Here is a 19,665-nt window from a genome sequence, read left to right as displayed (position 1 = left end):
GCAGGGGCAGGAAGGTCACAGGCAGCAACACCTGCCCACACGTCTGCCCCAAGGTGCAGGGTGGTATCTCTGGGCCTTCACCTCTTACCACACATGTCCTCACCCCCAGCTCAGACAGCCAGGGCTCCAGGGGAATCCCAGCTCTGGAATGTCTTCTGTGTCTTTCAGGGGGCACACAAAAGGCCCCCTCCAGGAGGCGGTCACCACGGTAGGCTTACTACCCTTTGGTCAATGGGTCTGACAGACAAGGTCTAGACCAGGCCACATGCATGCCCCTTGAACCAAACCCAGTGGCAGATGGCTTAACAAAGTCTGCCTGGTTATATAGGTCAACCCAATCTCATAATTCATCCCACCTGCTCCTCCCCTCCTTGGTAACAAAATGTTCATTCTCTACATCTGTGTCTCTATTTCTGCTTTGTAAATAAGATCTTCTGTACCAACTTTTTCTGATTCCACACAGACGTATACACACTATTGATGCATATATAAAATAGATAACTAAGGAGAACCTACTGTATACCACAGGGAACTCTACTCAATGCTCTGTGATGACATAAATGGCAAGAAAAATCCAAAAAGGGAGGGATGTGCTTAGTCTCCCAGTCATGTTTGAATTTTTGTGACCCCATGGACTGTAGCCTGCCAGGCTCCTCTGTCCATGGGGATTCTCCAGGCAAGAATACTGGAGTGGGTTGCCAAGCCTGCTTCAAAAAAGGAAGGATACATATATGTATATACATACATATATATAGCTGATTTGCTTTGTTACACAGCAAAAACTAATACAAAACTATAAAGCAACTATACTCCAATAAAAAGTTTAAAATATTAATAAAAAAATCAGCCTTCATGTCTGTGACCCCTGCTTAGACACACCTAAGCCTAACAGGAGGGAACCCACACTGCACGGCTCCCCTGACCTCAAGGGCTGCTGCTGACCACTGTGTCCAGGCCCAGGCCACCTAAGACTAGTTCCTCACGAGGCAATTCCAGGCCCAGGTCACAGGGATGGTCCTGGGAGGATGGTCACTTGGATGGATACAGCCCATTATCCCCCGCAAGAGCCACAGCACCCCACGGCTTCCTTTGATCCTCTCTCTGCTAAGAACACAGAGGATGTCTTCTGGTTGCTGCACAGGATTCCCTCTGCGGAAAGGGGGTGCCCCTTCACCCTCCAGTGCCCTGCTGTCGGTCTCCATTCCCAGATGCCAAGGTGAAATCAGACCACCCACCTAAGATGCCTGCAGGGAGCCCACGGACCCATTCCGGAAGCTCAAGGCCAAACCATGATGCCCGCTGACACAAACACAGCGAACAAGCTTGGCCCCAAACAATCCTCCATGGAGGGCATCTCTGTGACTCAGACATCTCTGCCCCAAATGCAAAACAACAAAGCAGCTTGGCTGTGTCAGGAATCAACGACGGAAGAAAAACATTTCTTCTGGTGTGTGACCTCTTTGTGCCTTTTATGTTTTTCTACAGCCCAACGTTTCCAGCACAGAGAAGGCAATGGCACCCCACTCTAATACTCTTGTCTGGAAACTCCCATGGATGGAGGAGCCTGGTGGGCTGCAGTCCATGGGGTCTCAAAGAGTCGGATATGACTGAGCGACTTTACTTTCACTTTTCACTTTCATGCATTGGAGAAGGAAATGGCAACCTACTCCAGTGTTATTGCCTGGAGAATCGCATGGACAGAGGAGCCTGGTGGGCTGCCGTCTATGGGGTCGCACAGAGTCAGACACGACTGAAGCGACTTAGCAGCAGCAGCAATGTTTCCAGCAGCAAAACCAACACTGGTCCTCACCACCCACCCCCACCCGCTTGATGGGGAAGTGCCGGGGTGCTGCGGGAGCCCCACCTGCAGCGATGAGGATGTATGGGTCCCTCAGCAGGGTGGTGAGCGGCGTCCCCTTCTGGCTCTGTTGGGAAAACAGGAGTTAGAAGAGGCCATGCGGCCACCACAGTGCCCACCTGGCCCCGCTGCTCACCTCTGGCTGTACCCGGGACGGCTGGAGCACAAAGAGCTGAATGGCTATGGGAGGAAAAAGGAGAGGTGAGGCCCCGAGCGCCTGCCCACAAGGATGCTGAGCCCCAGGGCCCCAAGGTCACGGCCAGGGGTCCCAGAGGACTCACTCACTCACCTCCATCCAAGAGCACCAGGGCAGCCAAGACCAGGAACGGAGCTGTCTTCCCCACAAACTCGTACAGCACACTCCCAAAGGGGGGGCCCACTGCGAGGAAGACAGAGCGCGGCTGGTACCAGGCCCAGGACTGCCGACCACCCCCTCGACCAGAACCATCTTCTTCGTGCTCCTCTCGCAATGCATGCTCAGTTGCTCAGTTGTGTCTGACTCTTTGTGACCCCATGGACTGTAGTCCACCAGGCTCCTCTATCCATGGGATTCCCCAGGCAAGAATGCTGAAGTGGGTTGCCATTTCCTACTCCAGGGGATCTTCCTGACCCTGAGAGCAAACCCTCCTCTCCTGCGTCTCCTGCACTGGCAGGCAGATTCCTTACCACGAGCATCACCTGGGAAGCCCCTCTACTTGGTTCCAGACAGTATGTGAAAGGACCACCCTATATTCTGTTCAGGAGTGTTAAACCACCCTGGCAACTCCTCTAAGTGGTTTTACACCTGAGACATGGGCAAGAGCCTAGGAGGGAAACCCCACAAGTAAAGGTCAGAGAGAAGTAAGGCCCAGGCACAGACATGCATAGGAAAACAGGCCAGGGAGGACTGCAGGGTCCTTATGAAGCAGCAGACAGGGAGGGACTGTGGGCCCCCAGATGAAGGTCAGGAATGTACAGAGAAGGCAGATGACCTGGATCTGTCAGGGAAGGTGCCTGTTCCTGGTCTAGGAGCTCAGCCAGAGCAAGTGGGGGAGGCAGGCTCAGAAAGTGGGGAGGTCCTCGGGCGGGATGGAAACTCAGAGAATGTTCTAGGGCAGGGACCTTGGCAGAGCATCCTGTTCAAGACTCGTTTTCATCTGGATTGGGAAGAGAGGACTGGGGAGCCCAGGACCACCCAGGTCAGGACATGTCCCATTTTTCAAAGTCTCCATGAAAGGAGGAAGGAGACAGAGGACAGTAGAGTGAAAGGGGGCTCAGTGTCCCACACAGGACAGACCCTTCCCTCTACGGCGGCCCTCACCCACCTAGGACCCCCATGGCCAGGCCTCCCAGGGCGATCCCCATGGCGTTGCCCCTCTCCTCGTCATCTGTGTACACGCTGGCCAGCATGCCCATGCCTAATCAGGGAAAGAAACGGTGACAGCCAAGCTCCGGAAGCAACAGAATTATCTTCAGGACTCGCACCCCTGCCCACCCCCAGCCCAGACGGTGGTCTTCCCACACCTGCCAGACCAGCAAAACATAAGGTCAAGCAACATCCAAAAACCCATCACCCACCACCACCACCGATACCTTGATTGCCTGAATTATTCCAGCTCATTCCGTAAAGGGTCGCCAGCCAAGGCGGTGCCCGTGGTCCTCCCACAGACCAAAGCCCCCGGGGCACAGACTTAGTCGGTTCCACACCTACCAGCTACAGATGAGCAGGAGGAACCGATGCCCTGCAGGGACCTGGCAATCAGCAGGAAGGCGTAGCTGCGGGAGAAGGCGAACACTGCGGAGAGAGTGGCCAGGCTGGCACGGTGACCAAATCTGCTCAAACAGGACCTTTCTAAAGGCCTCCCTTAACTTGATGAGGGTACTTCTGGATTAATCACATCATGCTTTGGCTCCCTGAAGACCTCACCCACCCTGAAGACCCTCACTCCTTTCTGCAGTTGTTGCCAACATACCTACCCCCACTCCCATCCCAGCTGTGTTCTCAATTCCCACCCAGTGACCCAAACTCAGAAGGCAAATGTCAGACACTTACTAACTGTTGAGATGAACATGATGCAGAATCCCGTAAACATGGGAATTGGGTAGCCAATTCTGCAAAACAGAACCACAGAGAGAACCTAGTGACTGCTCCGTATTTCTATTGAGTTTCTCCTATTAGTCTTTGGGATCTGGTGGATAAGCGTCTGGTCAACTTTTCTAAAAATTCATTTAGTTGGTGCTTCCTCCGTGACCTTTTGGTGTTTGACTGTCTTAGAACGTGAATACATTTAGGGACTGCCACTCTGAGGGGAAATTTCTCTGGCATAAATGTTAATAAAATCTTGGCAAGTAACCCAGAACACATTCAAATACATAGCCCCTGTTTCCAGCATTTTGTAAAACTTTCTTTAATTAGAGTCTTGGCTGAAGCTTCCCCAGAGGGACAGCTGCAATCAAATGATTCTAGTAAAAGGTCATCAAGAGATTCCATGGGCAGCAGACACAACTGCAGTACGTCTAAGAGGCATCAGGAAACGAGGACATTTCCAAATCTATCTTCACCTTGACCCTGATACAGGCCTTGTTTTCTGTGCAAAAATTTCAACATCCTAATTGCTCCATAAGACCACAGACCACAGGGCTCCGCCACCAGGCAGACAGAAGAGGTGGGGAGACCTCAACGTCTGGGTATCACACCCTTGGCTGGACACCTGGCCTTGCCATTTAACTCAAGTAGATCTCCCCCAAGGCTCAAAGAGAGACCACCACCCACTTCCCAGAGGTGGAATGCTAAGTCCCTTCAGTCATGTCCAACTCTTTGCAACCCCATGGACTGTAGCCCGCCAGGCTCCTCTGTCCATGGGATTCTCCAGGCAAGAATACTGGAGTGGGTTGCCATGCCCTTCTCTAGGGCATCTTCCTGACCCAGGGAGTGAATCCACATCTCTTATGTCTCCTGCACTGGCGGGTGGGTTCTTTACCACTGGTACCACCTGGGTGGTAGATTGGGTATGATATGAGACATGGCTATTAAGCTGCTACCGGGGCACCCGGAACATGACAAGTGCTTCAGAAATTTTGCTTCATCCCCCATTCTCTTCCTGTTTTCCCTACCTGTTTCTGCAGATTAAGCAAGCAGGTTGTCCCTGTCATATAGATGGCACATGAAAGTAAAGCAGCTTCCTGCCCCCTGGCCTCCTTTCTGCCAGGAACAAATCACAAAAAAGCAGGGACCGGGACTGGCTGAGCTACAGCCCTTGAGATCTGTGTCACAGCCCAGAATAGCCCTGAGCATCTCCAGGCCTCATCTTCCTCCAGCCCCAGACATTCAAGACCCTGGAGAGAAACCCAACGAGGAACAAGGAGCCCTGAGTACCAGTCACACAGCCTGGGAGGGCTCTTCTACTCAAGGCTGGAATGAAAAATCATAACAATACCTTCACCTAAGGTTACACTCTATTCTCCAAGCACTTCCACCCATGAGCTCCCTGATGTGATAAGAGCAGATGGACCACTTCCACATGTTACAGATGAGGTATGAAAAACTGACTTGTCTGATGTCCTAGGGCTAATTCCACTTAGGGCCATTCCATCCAGTCCTTCTCCTTGCAGACTTACTTTAGTAACCTCCCCTGGTAGCCAAAAGGCATATATGGTTTTGAACAGAACCTTCTAAAAGTTCTGGTCCCACTTACATAATTTTTTAACTGCTTCATGTGCATCCAGGAAACAGCATCATAAAATCATCGCATTCTCAGGCAATCACCACCCCACAAACCGATGCAAAGACTCCTCTGCTGTGACCTGAAGTGAGCTTGTAACTCACAAAACAGGCTTTGAAGCCAATCTGGTGAACTAGGAAAGATACCGAGGTGCTGAACTGCAGTTCAGATGCCATCAAATGACAGCTGCTCGTCTACACCAGCCCCGAACCGACTGCTCTGTGCTTACTTCTGCAGGCAAAAGAAACCTGCTCACAACACCAGATCACCAGATCCAACACGGCACTAATGGAAACTGATGAAGGAAATTTTTAGGAGGCTCAGAGAGAAGTCACAGGCAGTTTATTTTCTCAGCAACTATTGCATGTCCATAAAGAAGGCTGAGCGCCAAAGAATTGATGCTTTTGAACTGTGGTGCTGAAGAAGACTTTTGAGAGTCTCCTGGACTGCAAAGAGATCAAGCCAGTCAATCCTAAAGGAAATCAACCATGAATATTCATTGGAAGGTGAAGCTCCAATACTTTGGCCACCTGCTGCAAAAAGCTGACTCACTGGAAAAGACCCTGATGCTGGGGAAAACTGAGGGCGGGAGGAGAAGGGGACAACAGAGGATGAGATGGTTGGATGGCATCACCGACTCAATGGACATGAGTTTGAGCAAGCTCCAGGAGCTGGTGGAGGACAGGGAAGCCTGGTGCTTGCAGTCCATGGGGTCGCAAAGAGTCAGACACGACTAAGCAACTGAACATGTTGCATGTCTGGGGGAAGAACGAACACACAGCTGCCCTGGAATGAACAGAAGCTTCTTATCCCTTTCAACATCCAGCTTGGAAAACCACTGACTTAAGCCAAAGCTATTGGAATACCAGTAATATTACATCCAGTTGACAGCCCGGCCACCGACCAAGGTCACCTGGCAGGACACAGCTGGTGTGAGCGCCTTCTTAGCAGGAGGCTCCAGCACTCCTGGAGACGATAAGCGTGCAGTCACCTGTGACTGTTACAATTCCATGTGGTAGCTGGCTCCAATCCTATTTTCAGATGGCCACATGGAGGCTCAAGAGATTTAAGTAACTTGCCCCAAAGTCAGGGCAGAGGGCATAATCTAGAGTGTTGATGAGGCCGGGTCCTACTAGTTTACACTTTGGTGGGGACACCAGTCGCAGGAGCAGAGGTTCACACAGGGTGCGTGGAACGTGTGCCCACAGTACCTGTTAATACCAGGTGGCTTGGTACCCACAGGGCTGCGCACTTACGGATGATTCTTTTAAACCAAGACCAGGTGTTGTGTTTTTCTATAAAAATGCAGCAGCTACTGTTGTGTTTCTCAGTTGCTTTGGGATTTTAATAAAGCATGACTGGAAAACCAAATGGCAAAGCTAGAAGGAAACTCAAAGGCTGGTCAGTCCAAACCCCCATCTCGGATGAGAAAGTCAAGGTTCAAAGGTGGAGCCTGTGACTCAGCCACAAGTGCAGAGCAAACCAGACACTTTGGGTATCACTGGGATCCTGCTGCTTCCTTCTCACTACCAGACTCGTGTGCCTTATGCTTTCAACACTGGCCAAGCCACTGGCAGGGTTGCCCAGTGGCAAGTGCTGGGCAGCGTCCTTCTCTGGAGCTCAGCCCCAAGGCAAATGCAGCCCAATGGGCAGCTCCTGGCTCTCCACCCTCAGAATGCCCTGTCCCCCTGAACACCTGCCTCACGACAGCTGCCCAAGGCCCCAGGGTCACTGAGTAGTGGGCAGATGGCCACTGTCCTTTCTCCCTCCCCACAATGTCTCCTAAATGGTCAGAACCTCAACTGACATTAGTCATAAATGTCTGATTTGGCCTCCTGCCGCAATTCAATGCCATCTCAATTAAAGTGATACTGAGCCGAGCCATGTCTGATGCGGCAAACCTTTACCTAAGCATCCCATTATCACCCCTTCGTGAGTCATCCTGGCCCACAGTCATCTCCACAGGGCATCAGGGAACAGATAATCCAATTGGAATAATAGTAAAAATTGTATATTTGAATCCTAGAAGAGAGTGCAAAGCAATAAAAGTTACATGTATTATGTATCCATACACAGTCAGTGGAGAAACCCTATTATGTTCCTAAATTATCTCTGGCAATCAATACTTGTTCTCTATGCTACGGACTAGTTTATCTTTACCACAGAGATTAATGTAAGCTCTTGTCCCAGGCTTGCTAAGATCTGCCTCGGTTCCCTCTTCTGGGTAAATAACCAAAGCAAGGACGCAGAATAGGGGACAGAGAAGGGAACAAACTGCCCCAGAGGAGACAAGAGGTGACATCTCCCTTTGCAATTATCTCAACACAACTCCTAAACGGTGAACAGCAGTAAACAGAGAGGTATTTTACATTTCCTAGTGGCTCAGTGGTGTGCAGGAGACACAGGGTCCATCCCTGGAGCGGGGAGATCCCCTGGAGAAGGGAATGGCAACCCACTCCACTATTCTTGCCTGGGAAATGCCACGGACAGAGGAGCCTGACCAACTACAGTCCACTGGGTCACAAAAAGTCCGACAGGACTTGGAAGCTTGTGGTCAACCATTTCATAAATAAAAGAAAATCCTTAGGTTTAGCCCCTGGGTCTGTCTCTTTCAGTTACAACGTGTGTGGAGTGAGCTACATGGGTCTTGAATTTCTTACTCTCCCGGGTGTTCCTTGATGCACAGATCACGTGAGGGCTCTGCTCCCATGGGAAGGACCCAAATCCACGGCCAGCTTGTTCTGATTTCAAAGCAAACACTCTGTCACACCCTCTCCATCCTCACGACGTCTGGGATGGGAGATCCCTTCCCAGAGTGGCAGATTTCCCTGTCCATGGAGACGCTTTTTGAAAAGGTCACTGCTTATTGCTATAGAACCCACTTCAGACCAACTGCCTGAAGCTAGAGAAAAAAACCCACAAAAACACACAGTCGATTTGGTGGGGATTTCATGCCCTGCAGCTTTCTCCCTGTCGTTCAGATGTGGGCTAAGATTTGTGAGGAAGAATACCTGGCTTTCAAATATACTAGGTAACTATGGAAATAAATTAAGCCACTGATGCTGGTTTGATAAAAAGCAGACCACTGAGACAGCAACAAGCTGAGGAGGGAGCTCTCCCCACCCCCGTCCCCGGAGTTAACCCTTTCCCAAGCCATTGGGTTCATTTGGAATATCTTGGGTCTAAAGATACAACTACTATGAAAGCATTATGTTAAGCAAGTGAAGATCATGGTGCCATGTTCTTAACTTGACTTACGGAAGAGAGAAATGTAGAGGTGGTTTTCACATTGTTTACCTCCCTGGAACATGCTTTTTATGTGTGTGCCTCTAAAACCCACTTACTGGGCCAGATGACAACAGCTGTTGCTCGTGTAAGTCCTTCTACTCCATTTCACTCACAAGTGCGATCATGAAATGAAGAGTTAAACTGGAATTAGAGAAGAAGTCACACAAGCCTCAAAGATGGCAATCAAGTCAAGACACATACCCACAGGCTCTGGAACGTGTGTTACTGGGCCTGTGATCACCACCCTCACCACAGTCAAAATGTCCTTTGTTCCCTATCTGGTCACAAATTATTCAGTGAAAATATGCTACCTACAGAAGAAATGAAACAGGAATTACTTGTACCATCTAGCAGCAAAGTGAGCATTTAAATACTCCCAAGAATCGTCACTGGCCCTGGGTGTTCTTTGGAAGGACTGATGCTAAAGATGAAACTCCAGTACTTTGGCCACCTCATGCAAAGAGTTGACTCATTGGAAAAGACTCTGATGCTGGGAGGGATTGGGGGCAAGAGGAGAAGGGGATGACAGAAGATGAGATGGCTGGATGGCATCACTGACTCGATGGACGTGAGTCTGAGTGAACTCCGGGAGTTGATGATGGACAGGGAGGCCTGGCGTGCTGTGATTCATGGGGTCGCAAAGAGTCGGACACGACTGAGGAAATGATCTGATCTGATCTGAAGAATCGTCATATTTTATTTTCATGGTTTGACATGAGATCTTACCCAATATTTAAAACAAAAGACAGGAGGCTGCCTTCTGTTGTCACCCACTCACAAAAGCCACTCACACGGCAGCATAGTGACCACAAACAATGGGGTGCTGGACTGTAATGCGGGGGTTCAACGGGTTATGATGGGTGTGACACTGGGTGTCTCATTTTACACAACTGAAGTGACTTAGCAGCAGCAGCAGCAGCTGCTTACAGCAAGAAATGAGTGGCTGCAAGCTCCCTACTATATCTCTGGAGATGCAAGAGGTCTCTTTTTTCCCCACTGTCAGAAGCATTGCAGAGACACCAGGAGGCTGGGCCAGCATGCATTGTGGGATGGAAAAAGATATTTTTCTAGGGCCAGGGAGGTGGGTGAGGATTGAGGTCCCTCAGATCAGGCTGATTTTTCCTAAGCTCCCTCCCACTGAATAAAAATAGCATCCAACAACTCACTGTTTGTACTTTTCCTCATTCAGCCTGGGGCACCCAGGGAGAGCCCAAGTAGATGCAAAAAAGGCAGATTTTACCTATATTATTTATATTCCGTAACTAAAGGTACGAACTGGGTTAACAGTAAGCTGGTGGAAAGAACCAGAAGACAGGAAGACATCAGCCAGAGTGTGGACAAATGCTTTCTCCTCCTGAGTTGTTTAGTCGCTAAGTTGTGTCTGATTGTTTCTCGACCCCATGGACTATAGCTAGCCATGCTCCTCTGTCCATGGGATTTTGCAGGAAAGAACACTGGAGTGGTTGCAATTTCATTCCACTGAGTCACTGAGGAATCCTATCCTCGTGAGTGGCAAACCCCTTTGGCTATAAAGCAGGGGTCCCTAACCTTCAGGATCTAATGCCTGGTGATCTGAGCTGGAGCTGATGTAATAATAACAGAAATAAAGTGCACAATATATGTAATGCTTTTGAATCATCGCCAAAGTATCCCCCACCCCCTACCCATGGAAAAATTGTCTTCACAAAACCAGTCCCTGGTGCCAAAAAGGTTGGGGACCACTACTATAAAAATACTAAGACACCCCCAAAAGCTTTTGCTCAAGCCTCCTCAAGATCTGATGCTTCATGTGTTAACTACTCTTTAATCAGAAACATATTAACCAAGTGTAAAATGCTATTTTAAACTCAGTTCTTTACAACCCTGAAAATGTGAGTCACATATCTCGTTGGTAATTGCGGATGTGATTGGCACAAATTACATCAAAAGGCTATTTGCAATGGCTCACAAGGGAAGAGTCGGTAAACAGAAATATATTTATCACTTCTCTGAGCAGAGCCGTAGAGTGCCCAGAAATGCTGCAAGTCCCCAAACTCATATCTACTGGGCTTGGAAAATATTAGAAAACATTACTTATCATGACCATGTTGGAGGGACAACTGAGTTTGTTCAATTGTTTTGCCTGCCTGCATTGATATTAAAATTTGTTTCCATTTCCACATTACAAGGCAGTGCTAGAAGATGAAGATTATTTTGAAATTTGCTGGAGAGCTGGGAGAAATCAGCTAGGGAGGAAAATTTTGTTCTTGACAAGTTCCACCATACAAATAGACTAAATTTCACAGGTTACTAAAGGAAATTAGTTTTCTCTTGGAAGATAATTTTTTTTAGGAGGCCCAAACACAAGCCTTGCATGCATGCATGCTAAGTCGCATCCAACTCTTTGCAACCCCATGGACTGTAAGACCGCCATGTTCCTCTGTCCATGGGATTCTCCAGGGAAGAACACTGGAGTGGGTTGCCGCTCCCTCTTCCAGGGGATCTTCCCAACCCAGGGATCGAACCTGCGTCTCCTGCGGCTCCTGAATTGCAGGCAGATTCTCTACCGCTGAGGTGGCTGCAATGTCAAAGTATTTGGAGTATATAATAGGGCAAAAGTCTCGCTGGTTTTAAACAAGCTCCTGCCCCTTGGCATAAGCAAAGCATTAGAAACGAAAATGGGATTTTTTTTAAAGCTTTTCATTTGCCATTTACATTTGGAAGATTGGAACGCTCACATCATTTCCGCCAAGTTTCTAAATATTGCGCTGTACAGCCAGTGACATTCATGTTCAAGTGATTGGCAAGGTGTTATTACAATAATGTCCTCAATTTTCCCATATAGTATTTGAGCTGTTTACTTTCTCAGAATACAAAACCCTGAGCTGTTTTCTGTAATTATACCAGATGCATTTTAAGGAGCACTCTTAGGCGTGAGAAAAGAAAGAAAACCCTGTAAACCACAGAGGTCTGCCTGGTTTTCCTCCTGAAGAATAGACGAAATGCCGAACGCCACCTTAATAATGGTGCCTCTTGGTGGGCTCCCAGTCTGCCCAGCGTCCTGCATTCATCTGCTCAGCATTTTAGGCAGCAGCCTGGTAACACTGCCACACAGCCTACAGGCTGGATGTGGCCTGGGAAGGTTAAAATGGATTCACTGGCACCACCCAGTCCAGAAAATCACATCGCAGAGGTAGAAAAGCTGCTTCCATCCGACTCACCACGGGTACCCTACCAGAAATCGTTGTTTCAGAGGACTGCTTGTGTGGAGGAAGGCAGGCCTGCTGTGGCCACTTTGAGCCCCTGCTGCCACCCGAGGCCTTGTTGCCTCATAGAGCCCCCAACCCTCCAGAGTTGGCCCCACTCTCAGCCACACAGGACCCCTCTATTGTCACCATCTTGATACGATTAGCAATATTTTAATAAAAGACTAGGCCTTGGAGGAGGAAATAGCAACCCACTCCAGTATTCTTGTCTGGGAAATCTCATGGACAGAGGAGCCTGGTGGGCTACAGTCCATGGGGTTGCAAAGAGTCGGACAGGACCGGGTGACTAACACTTTCACTTTTCACTTTCCCTGACTCTTCAACTTAGCTTTGGAACCTCTAGTGGCTCCCAAGTGCTCCTGCAACAAACGCCTACTCCTCTGTCATCTAGCACGTGGGGCTCCTCATAGCCCAGCCCCGCCCAGTCCCCCAGACCTGCCCTCCTCAGTTCTCTGGACCCCTCTTTTGCTCTTTCCCACCTCTGGTCCTTGTCTTTGTTTGTGCGTCTAAGCCTGCTTCACAGGTAGGACTCTGGGCACCGGAGTTTTTCTCCACCGTTTTTCACATCTCTGCTTTTGGGGTCACACTGTTTAGATGGGAGCCCACCACCACTGCTCACTCTACCAGCTCCCACTCTTTGCAACAGACACCTCCTCCCCTCTTTTGCAAGCCCCCTGTCCTGTGCTTGCAGCCCCCAAGTCCTGGGCAGAGCTGGACCACCTCAGCTGGAGACAAACAAATATTAGCTGGATGGCCACCAACAATGGAAATGTGAACCATTATTCAGAAAAACTGGGTCTCAAAAGACTCCAGAACATCTGGATTAATATAAAGCTTGTGTGGGCAGCTTGAATTATTTGGGGAAAAAAAATTCTCTTTGTTGGTGTGCACATGGACACAGCTCAGCATGTGGCAGGGGATGGTGCACTGCCCAGGGCCTCAGTGTCAGAGAGCTGCTTCCTCTATCAGCAGGACTATGGATCACATGCCACGTTCCCCAACTGGCCATCCACACGAGCTTGACCAAGCCAGCCCTGAAGGAAACCACTTTGGCTGTCTATTGGGAAGTCCATGACCAGAGGTGGAAGAGAAGAGAAAGCCACGTGGCACATACAATCCCACAATGATGGCCACGGTGGCAATGAAAAGGAGCACCAAATGGGAAATCGCCACTGACTCAAGAGGGAAACACAAGGTGAAGGAGACTGGATTTCCCCTCCAGCTTTGGATCTCCAGACTCTGATCAATGAATGAGAAACAAAATGATCTGGAACAATATTATGAATATTTAGCTCCTTGACCGAAACAATATAACCTACCTGTTGGTCAACAGTCCTATGAACGGGTTGGTGAGGAGCTGGACAGTGGCTTTCGAGGCAAACAGCAGCCCGACCTGCACATTCTCATTCAGGAGGTCTTTGTCTTCACTGGGACAGTCGGAAGAGGCCGAGGACGAGTTAGTGGCCATGTGCTGCGTGGTGGCCTCGTGCACCAGCGCCCCCTGAAGGTGGTCGGTGCTGTTCCCGGTGACCATGGTGGAGTTGTCATAATAGGAGAAGATGTTCTGGAAGCTCCCGGGGGCGGAGGCTGTGAGCCCGGGCTTGGCGGTCTGGATTTCTAGAGCATCTTTCTCATGCTCAATGCTGTACAAGTAACTCGGGATGATGGGGACTGGGGACAAGAGCAGGACAACGGTGATTACACTGAAAGCTTCCCTGGGACCAAAGCCAGCAAAACTGTGGTCTTGTCAAATGCTAAATGGGACCCAGAGAAGTGGCGTGTCTGCCTCAGGAAAGGGAACCTCTGCACCGACACTGAACAATTTCATGCTGTTTAGCTCTGGGAAAGATTGAGGGCAGAAAGAGAAAGGGGTGACAGAGATTAGAGGGTATCACTGACTCAGTGGACTTAAGTTTTAGCAAATTCCAGGAGATGGTGAAGGACAGGGAAGGCTGGTGGGCTGCAGTCCAAGGGGCTGCAAAGAGTCGGACACGACTGAGCGACTTAACAACAACAAGCTCTGAGAACAAAGCCCCAGAGGCTGCGAGAGCTCTCAGGGCCAGCAGACCTGACCAGCCCCAGAGCTCCCTGTGCTTCTTACAGGGCTCCTTCATAGGAATATTTTAGGAAAGGAAAGAAAGATGCGATCTGAAATCTAGTCCGTGCTGACCTGGGGTCAACCAGGGCTTCTCAGAAAGAGGCTAGAAAGACCTTTAAGTGAATGAATCAGGAAAACAGAAACCTAAATTTCATTATGTGTCTTAGAGAAAAAAAAAAAAAAATTAACCGGCAGGAAGTAATAATTCGGAAATTCTGCACTAGACTCACTTTATCTTTCTATTACTTGAGGGGGAAGCAGCAATGTTTCATACAACTTGGCAAATTCAAGACTTCCTGAGACTTTCATAAAGGAAAAGAAAGCTGATGTAATCGAAGCTTTGGGCATGTGTATAACAGAGGATTCAAGACAAAGGAGGACACAGGCCCTTGTTACTCTACTAGGATGAGCCCCAAAGCTCCCATATTCCTGGAAGTGAAAACCTGACTCTCTGGTGCTCTGAAAACTGTCCAGAGAGAAAAACTTAAACAGAGACAAGGGAAATGACCCTTTAAAAAGTCATTTTTTATTCATTAAAAATTGGGGTATTTTTCAGGAAAATATGCGTGCCAAACCTGTTGTTCATGGGACTAATTAAGAGACCTGGATGTCAATTATGTAGCTGTTCAAAAATCTATTTCAGCAAAAAAAGATGAAAACCACCAGTTAAAACTGCTCTTGATAGGAGTCCTGACATGTGTCCATGTCAAGTCATCTGCAGAGTCGCTACATTTAAATGTCCCTTCCCTCTATGGAGGGAGGTATGCTGACTGTTCCTTTAGGTGACAGACCACATTATTAACCCACCTTTTTCGGGGGTCGTAATAATTATTATAATATTATTCTGAATCCTGGAAATTGCTCTTCCTTCATAGAATATTAAAAAAAATTTTTTTTTTTTTTATCGTGTTGAAAGTGACAGGGGAAGCAGGAAATTATCAGGAGGAAACATAAGTTCTGGGTTTTATCTGATGTCACAGTTTTTTGACCGGACCTCCAGGAAAACGAAGCCGCAAACGCGGCCACTAGCCTACGCGAGGCAGTCTCGGGCGGGGAACGTCTTTTTGAAAAACGTATTCTCTCCAACCTGGCCGCACCGCGCTGGGGTAAGCGGGGCGCGCCGGGGGACTGGGACGCCGGGTCTGTACGTACCCACAACCGTGAGCAGCATGTTGTCCAGCAGCAGCGCGAGGAACACGATGAACAGGATGAGCTTCCGCGAGTGCCGGCTCTCCTGAAGCCGGCGGAGCAGCGCCAGCTCGCTCAGGGCCATGACTCCTGGGCTCGGCTGCGGGCGCAGCGCGCGGTCAGGGACCGTACGGGGCCGCGGGCTCCCTCGATCCCAGGGCTCGCCCGGCCCGGCCCGCCGGAGGGGCGTTCGGGGAGCGGCGCTCACCTGGCGGCGCCAGACGGTCCCCGGCGTCCCACCCTCGGCTCACGTGGGGCGAGCGCGTTCTCACCGGCACCTGCGCTCCGGGGGTAATAACGCCCGCGAGCGCCGTCGGGGAGCGAGCTCCCGCCACGCCCGGCTCTCCGCCGCCCGCGCCCACTTCACCCTCCGCGCGCTCGGAAAGGGCTGCGCGCCACCCGCGCACCAGGCGTCCTGCACCTCGGCTTTCTCGGGACCCCTCGGAACCCCGCGCGTGGCTCCTCCGGGGGCTTCCCCTGTCCTCGGCCGGGCCCCGCTCGCCCGCGCGTCCGGGCGGCGATCAGTCCCCAGCGCCGAGCCCCGCGGGCCGGGAGCGGGGTCGGCCTTACCTCGGGGTGGTCTGCGGCTGCCCGCCCTGGCCGCCGTGGGCTCCGTCTGGCCGGCCGGCTCCGGTCGCAGTCTCCACCCCAGCGCCCGGCCGCCGCCGCTCAGTTTACTGGGTCCGGCTCTGACGTCACGGCCGGCGCGGAGCGGGGGCGGGGGGCTGGGGCGCCCCGGCCTCCGCCCTCCCGGCGCAGTAGCTTTCCTGTCCCCGCCCCGTCCCGGACCCGGCTTTGCGCCCGGACTCTGGAGTCGCCCCGTCCAGAGCAGACCCTCGCCCCTGTCCGGGCACTTCGCCGTGAGCCCTGGGGACACCGGCCAGGGTGAAGCGAATGGGTCTTAAAGGGAGGATGTCAGGAACCCCAGGGCGAGGGGCCAGGATGAGGAGTCGGGGATTAGTGCTGTCATCTGGCCTCTGCTGCTGCTGAGTCACTTCAGTCGTGTCCGACTCTGTGCGACCCCATAGACGGCAGCCCACCAGGCTCCCCTGTCCCTGGGATTCTCCAGGCAAGAACACTAGAGTGGGTTGCCATTTCCTTCTCCAATGCGTGAAAGTGAAGTCGCTCAGTCGTGTCCAACCCTCAGCGACCCCATGGACAGCAGCCTTCCAGGCTCTTCCATCCATGGGATTCTCCAGGCAAGAACACTGGAGTGGGTTGCCATTTCCTTCTCCAATGCGTGAAAGTGAAGTCGCTCAGTCGTGTCCAACCCTCAGAGACCCCATGGACAGCAGCCTTCCAGGCTCCTCCATCCATGGGATTTTCCAGGCAAGAGTACTGGAGTGGGGTGCCATTGCCTGGCCTCAGGAGCTAACGCTCTCGTTGAGCCTCCGTGTTCCTGAGGACATGAAGCCTCTTCAGTGAGTGTGCCCGGGACAGCGGTTGGGGTTGGGCGGCAGCGGACAGACCTGTTCCCTGGAGAAGCCACCAGTATCCCAGCACCCCTCCCCTCTCCCGCCTCCAGATCTTGGTTCAGAATGCCCCTCGGCCTCTTTGACCACTGGGTCCTCGGGTACCCTCCAGATGGTGATGTGGAAACGCGGGGGCGGGGGGGCGGGGAGAAGGGGACATCCCTCAGCATCACCCCCACAGTGAGAGTGAGGATATGAGGGCCCCAGGCCGCTGAGTTCAGGTCCCAGAAAGGAGGACCATGTCCCCTGAGCAGGGGGCACTGGAGACTAGGTGAGTGCCTGGTGTGCAGATAAAAGGACCCCGTGGGCAGCTGCCCAAGCCCTGTGCACTATAGTGCTCTCCGCTCAGTGTTTTCGGGGGATTCTGGCAAAGTGCCTGTTTGTGGCTGACCTGAAGCTGTCATCTTCACTACCAAAGGACAGGAGCCCACTTTGATTTCCAAGTCCCTCTATTTTATAAAGAGAAACAGACAGACTTCCCCTCCTGACAGGGCTGGAGCTTTGGAGACCCTTTAGGGGGCAGGCAGGAGGAACAGAAGGTGTTTTCTTGGAAAGCCTCTTAGACTAAACGTTATCTGCTGCGACTGTAGCGGTAGAGTCTGGCCATGTTTTATTAATGTTTGCTTGTCAGCTGGAGACTGCTGAGAGCAGCGGGGTGCTGTGTGGGGCTCCCCTCTCTCTGTACCTCCTTCCTCCCTTCCAGACGCCCCCTGTGCCATCCCCGATGTGAGAGAAATGGTTGGATAAGCAAGTAGGTCAGTAACATGGGGACTCTGGGATGTCCCAGGATGTGTGCAACTTAAATATTAAACGCGGAGGAGGGGAGGAAAACCACTTAGGAGGAGAGAACAGCTGGCAGGGAGCTGTTTGAGATGGCTGAGAAGGGTATCACGTTCATGGGGTGGCCCAAAGTGCCTGGAGTTTCAGAACAAAGACACAGGCCCTGTCCCTCTGCTCCCTGGGCCAGAGAGGTGTCATGGTTATCAGGATGCCTGGGGCCAGTCTGCTGTGTCCTTGATAGGTGACCTCGGGCACATTATGTATCTTCTCCGTGCCTTAGTATCCTCATCTCTGAAACGGGGATGCCAACTGGACATGATGCCAACTGGACATAATGCAGTGTTGTTGTGGGGATCCACAGGGATTCCTTAACACAGTGCCTGGCACAAAGTAAAAGTCATCATCCACCGTTCATCACCCAACAAATATTTATTGAGCATTGACCACAACCAGGCACTGTTGTTGATACTGGACAGATATTAATGGCCCAAAGAGATAAAATTCTCATCCTTGGGGTGCTTACACATTCTGGTGGCAATACCACAATGGTGCAGAGAGGAAGCCACACCAACTCCAGCCCAGCCATCTGGAAGAATATGGTGCTAGGGGAAAATGCCAGTCCCTGGGTCCCTTCTCCTGATCTCTGCCACCCGTACTAGAGCACCATAGCCTGTATTAGCAGCTTCAGATTTTTTGTTGACATGCCCAAAAGTGTTTTTAAAAAGATAGGTGTGCCTCACACGTTTCTCAGTTGGCATCTAAAATATTCTTTCATCATAAATTTAAATTGTTTAGGGGTATATCATGTATGTGTGTGTATGTTAGTCACTTGCTGCTGCTAAGTCGCTTCAGTCTGTCCAACTCTGTGCAACCCCATAGACGGCAGCCCACCAGGCTCCACCCTCCCTGGGATTCTCCAGGCAAGAACACTGGAGTGGGTTGCCATTTCCTTCTCCAATGCATGAAAGTGAAAAAATAAAGTGAAGTCGCTCAGTCGTGTCCAACTCCTAGTGACCCCATGGACTGCAGCCTACCAGGCTCCTCCATCCATGGGATTTTCCACTTAGTTGTGTCTAAATCTTTGTGACTGCATGGACTGTAGCTCACCAGGCTCCTCTGTCCATGGAATTCTCTAGGCAAGAATACTGGAGTAGGTTGCCATTCCCCTCTCCAGGGGATCTTCCCAACCCAGGGATCGAACCCAGGTTTCCTGTGTTTCGGGCAGATTCTTTACCGTCTGAGCCACCAGGGAAGCCCCATATCGTGTATCAGTTCAGTGCAGTTCTATTGCTCAGTCCTGTCCAACTCTGCAACCCCAGGGACTGCAGTACACCAGGCTATATTCACCTTTATATATAAAACCATTATGACTCTCTTTTAAATGTACCCAATGGATTATAAAATTACCATATTTTTTAAAAATACAAACAACTTTTTCTTTAATACTGTAAATGTTACATTGTTTCTCTTTAACAATGTAAAATTTTTACATTGTTTCCTTTATGCTCTCAAAGTATATTTTCTAGCCACTTTCAACAGAATTTTATCTAACTGTAATGTTTTTATTACTTAAATTCTGTGTTTACTACCTTATCTATTATATGAACTGCAACAGATATATGAACATGTATTAGCATTTTAACATGTATTAGCATTTTAGGCCATAAGGTCCTAAGTTTGAAAATTCTTTTTTAAGATTGTGTTATTAGAGCAATTATTAGTAGTATATAAATGATAAAGCTGAAAATGTATGATATGAATTTTGATAAACATTAAACACAAAGAGAAACATATTAGACGTGTATTACCTAATGAGATGAGTAGAGAGAGGATTTTTGGAGCCTTAACAGAAAAGAAACCATATTGTCTCTAGATGTTTTTATGCCTCAGAACACTGTAACCCAGTAAAACAGTACATGTTAGGTTGGGTGGGAGGTAAGCCTTTCTTTGTCCAGTGGGAGACAGGAGATTGTTGAAAGGGCAAGTGATAAAAGAGAACCCTCATGTCTCTACCTGGGTGGGTCCATCTCAGCCA

The 19,665-nt window shown here is 50.2% G+C and overlaps 1 protein-coding gene across 2 annotated transcripts in view; it reads right to left on the bottom strand.

The window, feature by feature from the left end:
- SLC18A2 (solute carrier family 18 member A2) overlaps positions 1–16,063 on the bottom strand; it is a 41,095-nt gene extending 25,032 nt beyond the window's left edge. Inside the window, exons 1-9 of one of the 2 annotated variants that reach the window (XM_019988722.2) lie at positions 15,949–16,063; positions 15,343–15,478; positions 13,412–13,763; positions 3,891–3,949; positions 3,549–3,632; positions 3,163–3,255; positions 2,148–2,237; positions 1,995–2,038; positions 1,865–1,925 (exon numbers count right to left, since the gene is read on the bottom strand). In XM_019988722.2, the coding sequence (XP_019844281.2) occupies positions 1,865–1,925; positions 1,995–2,038; positions 2,148–2,237; positions 3,163–3,255; positions 3,549–3,632; positions 3,891–3,949; positions 13,412–13,763; positions 15,343–15,463 (904 nt within the window). In that variant the 5' untranslated portion in view covers positions 15,464–15,478; positions 15,949–16,063. The other variant, XM_070780919.1, reaches the window with a different exon arrangement.
- Between the last annotated feature and the right edge of the window lie 3,602 nt (positions 16,064–19,665).

The sequence above is a fragment of the Bos indicus genome, chromosome 26, assembly GCF_029378745.1.
Source record: "Bos indicus isolate NIAB-ARS_2022 breed Sahiwal x Tharparkar chromosome 26, NIAB-ARS_B.indTharparkar_mat_pri_1.0, whole genome shotgun sequence".
In the NCBI taxonomy this organism is placed as follows: domain Eukaryota; kingdom Metazoa; phylum Chordata; class Mammalia; order Artiodactyla; family Bovidae; genus Bos; species Bos indicus.
Note: the sequence above shows the minus strand (reverse complement) of the source record. Positions and strands in the feature narration are given on the sequence as shown.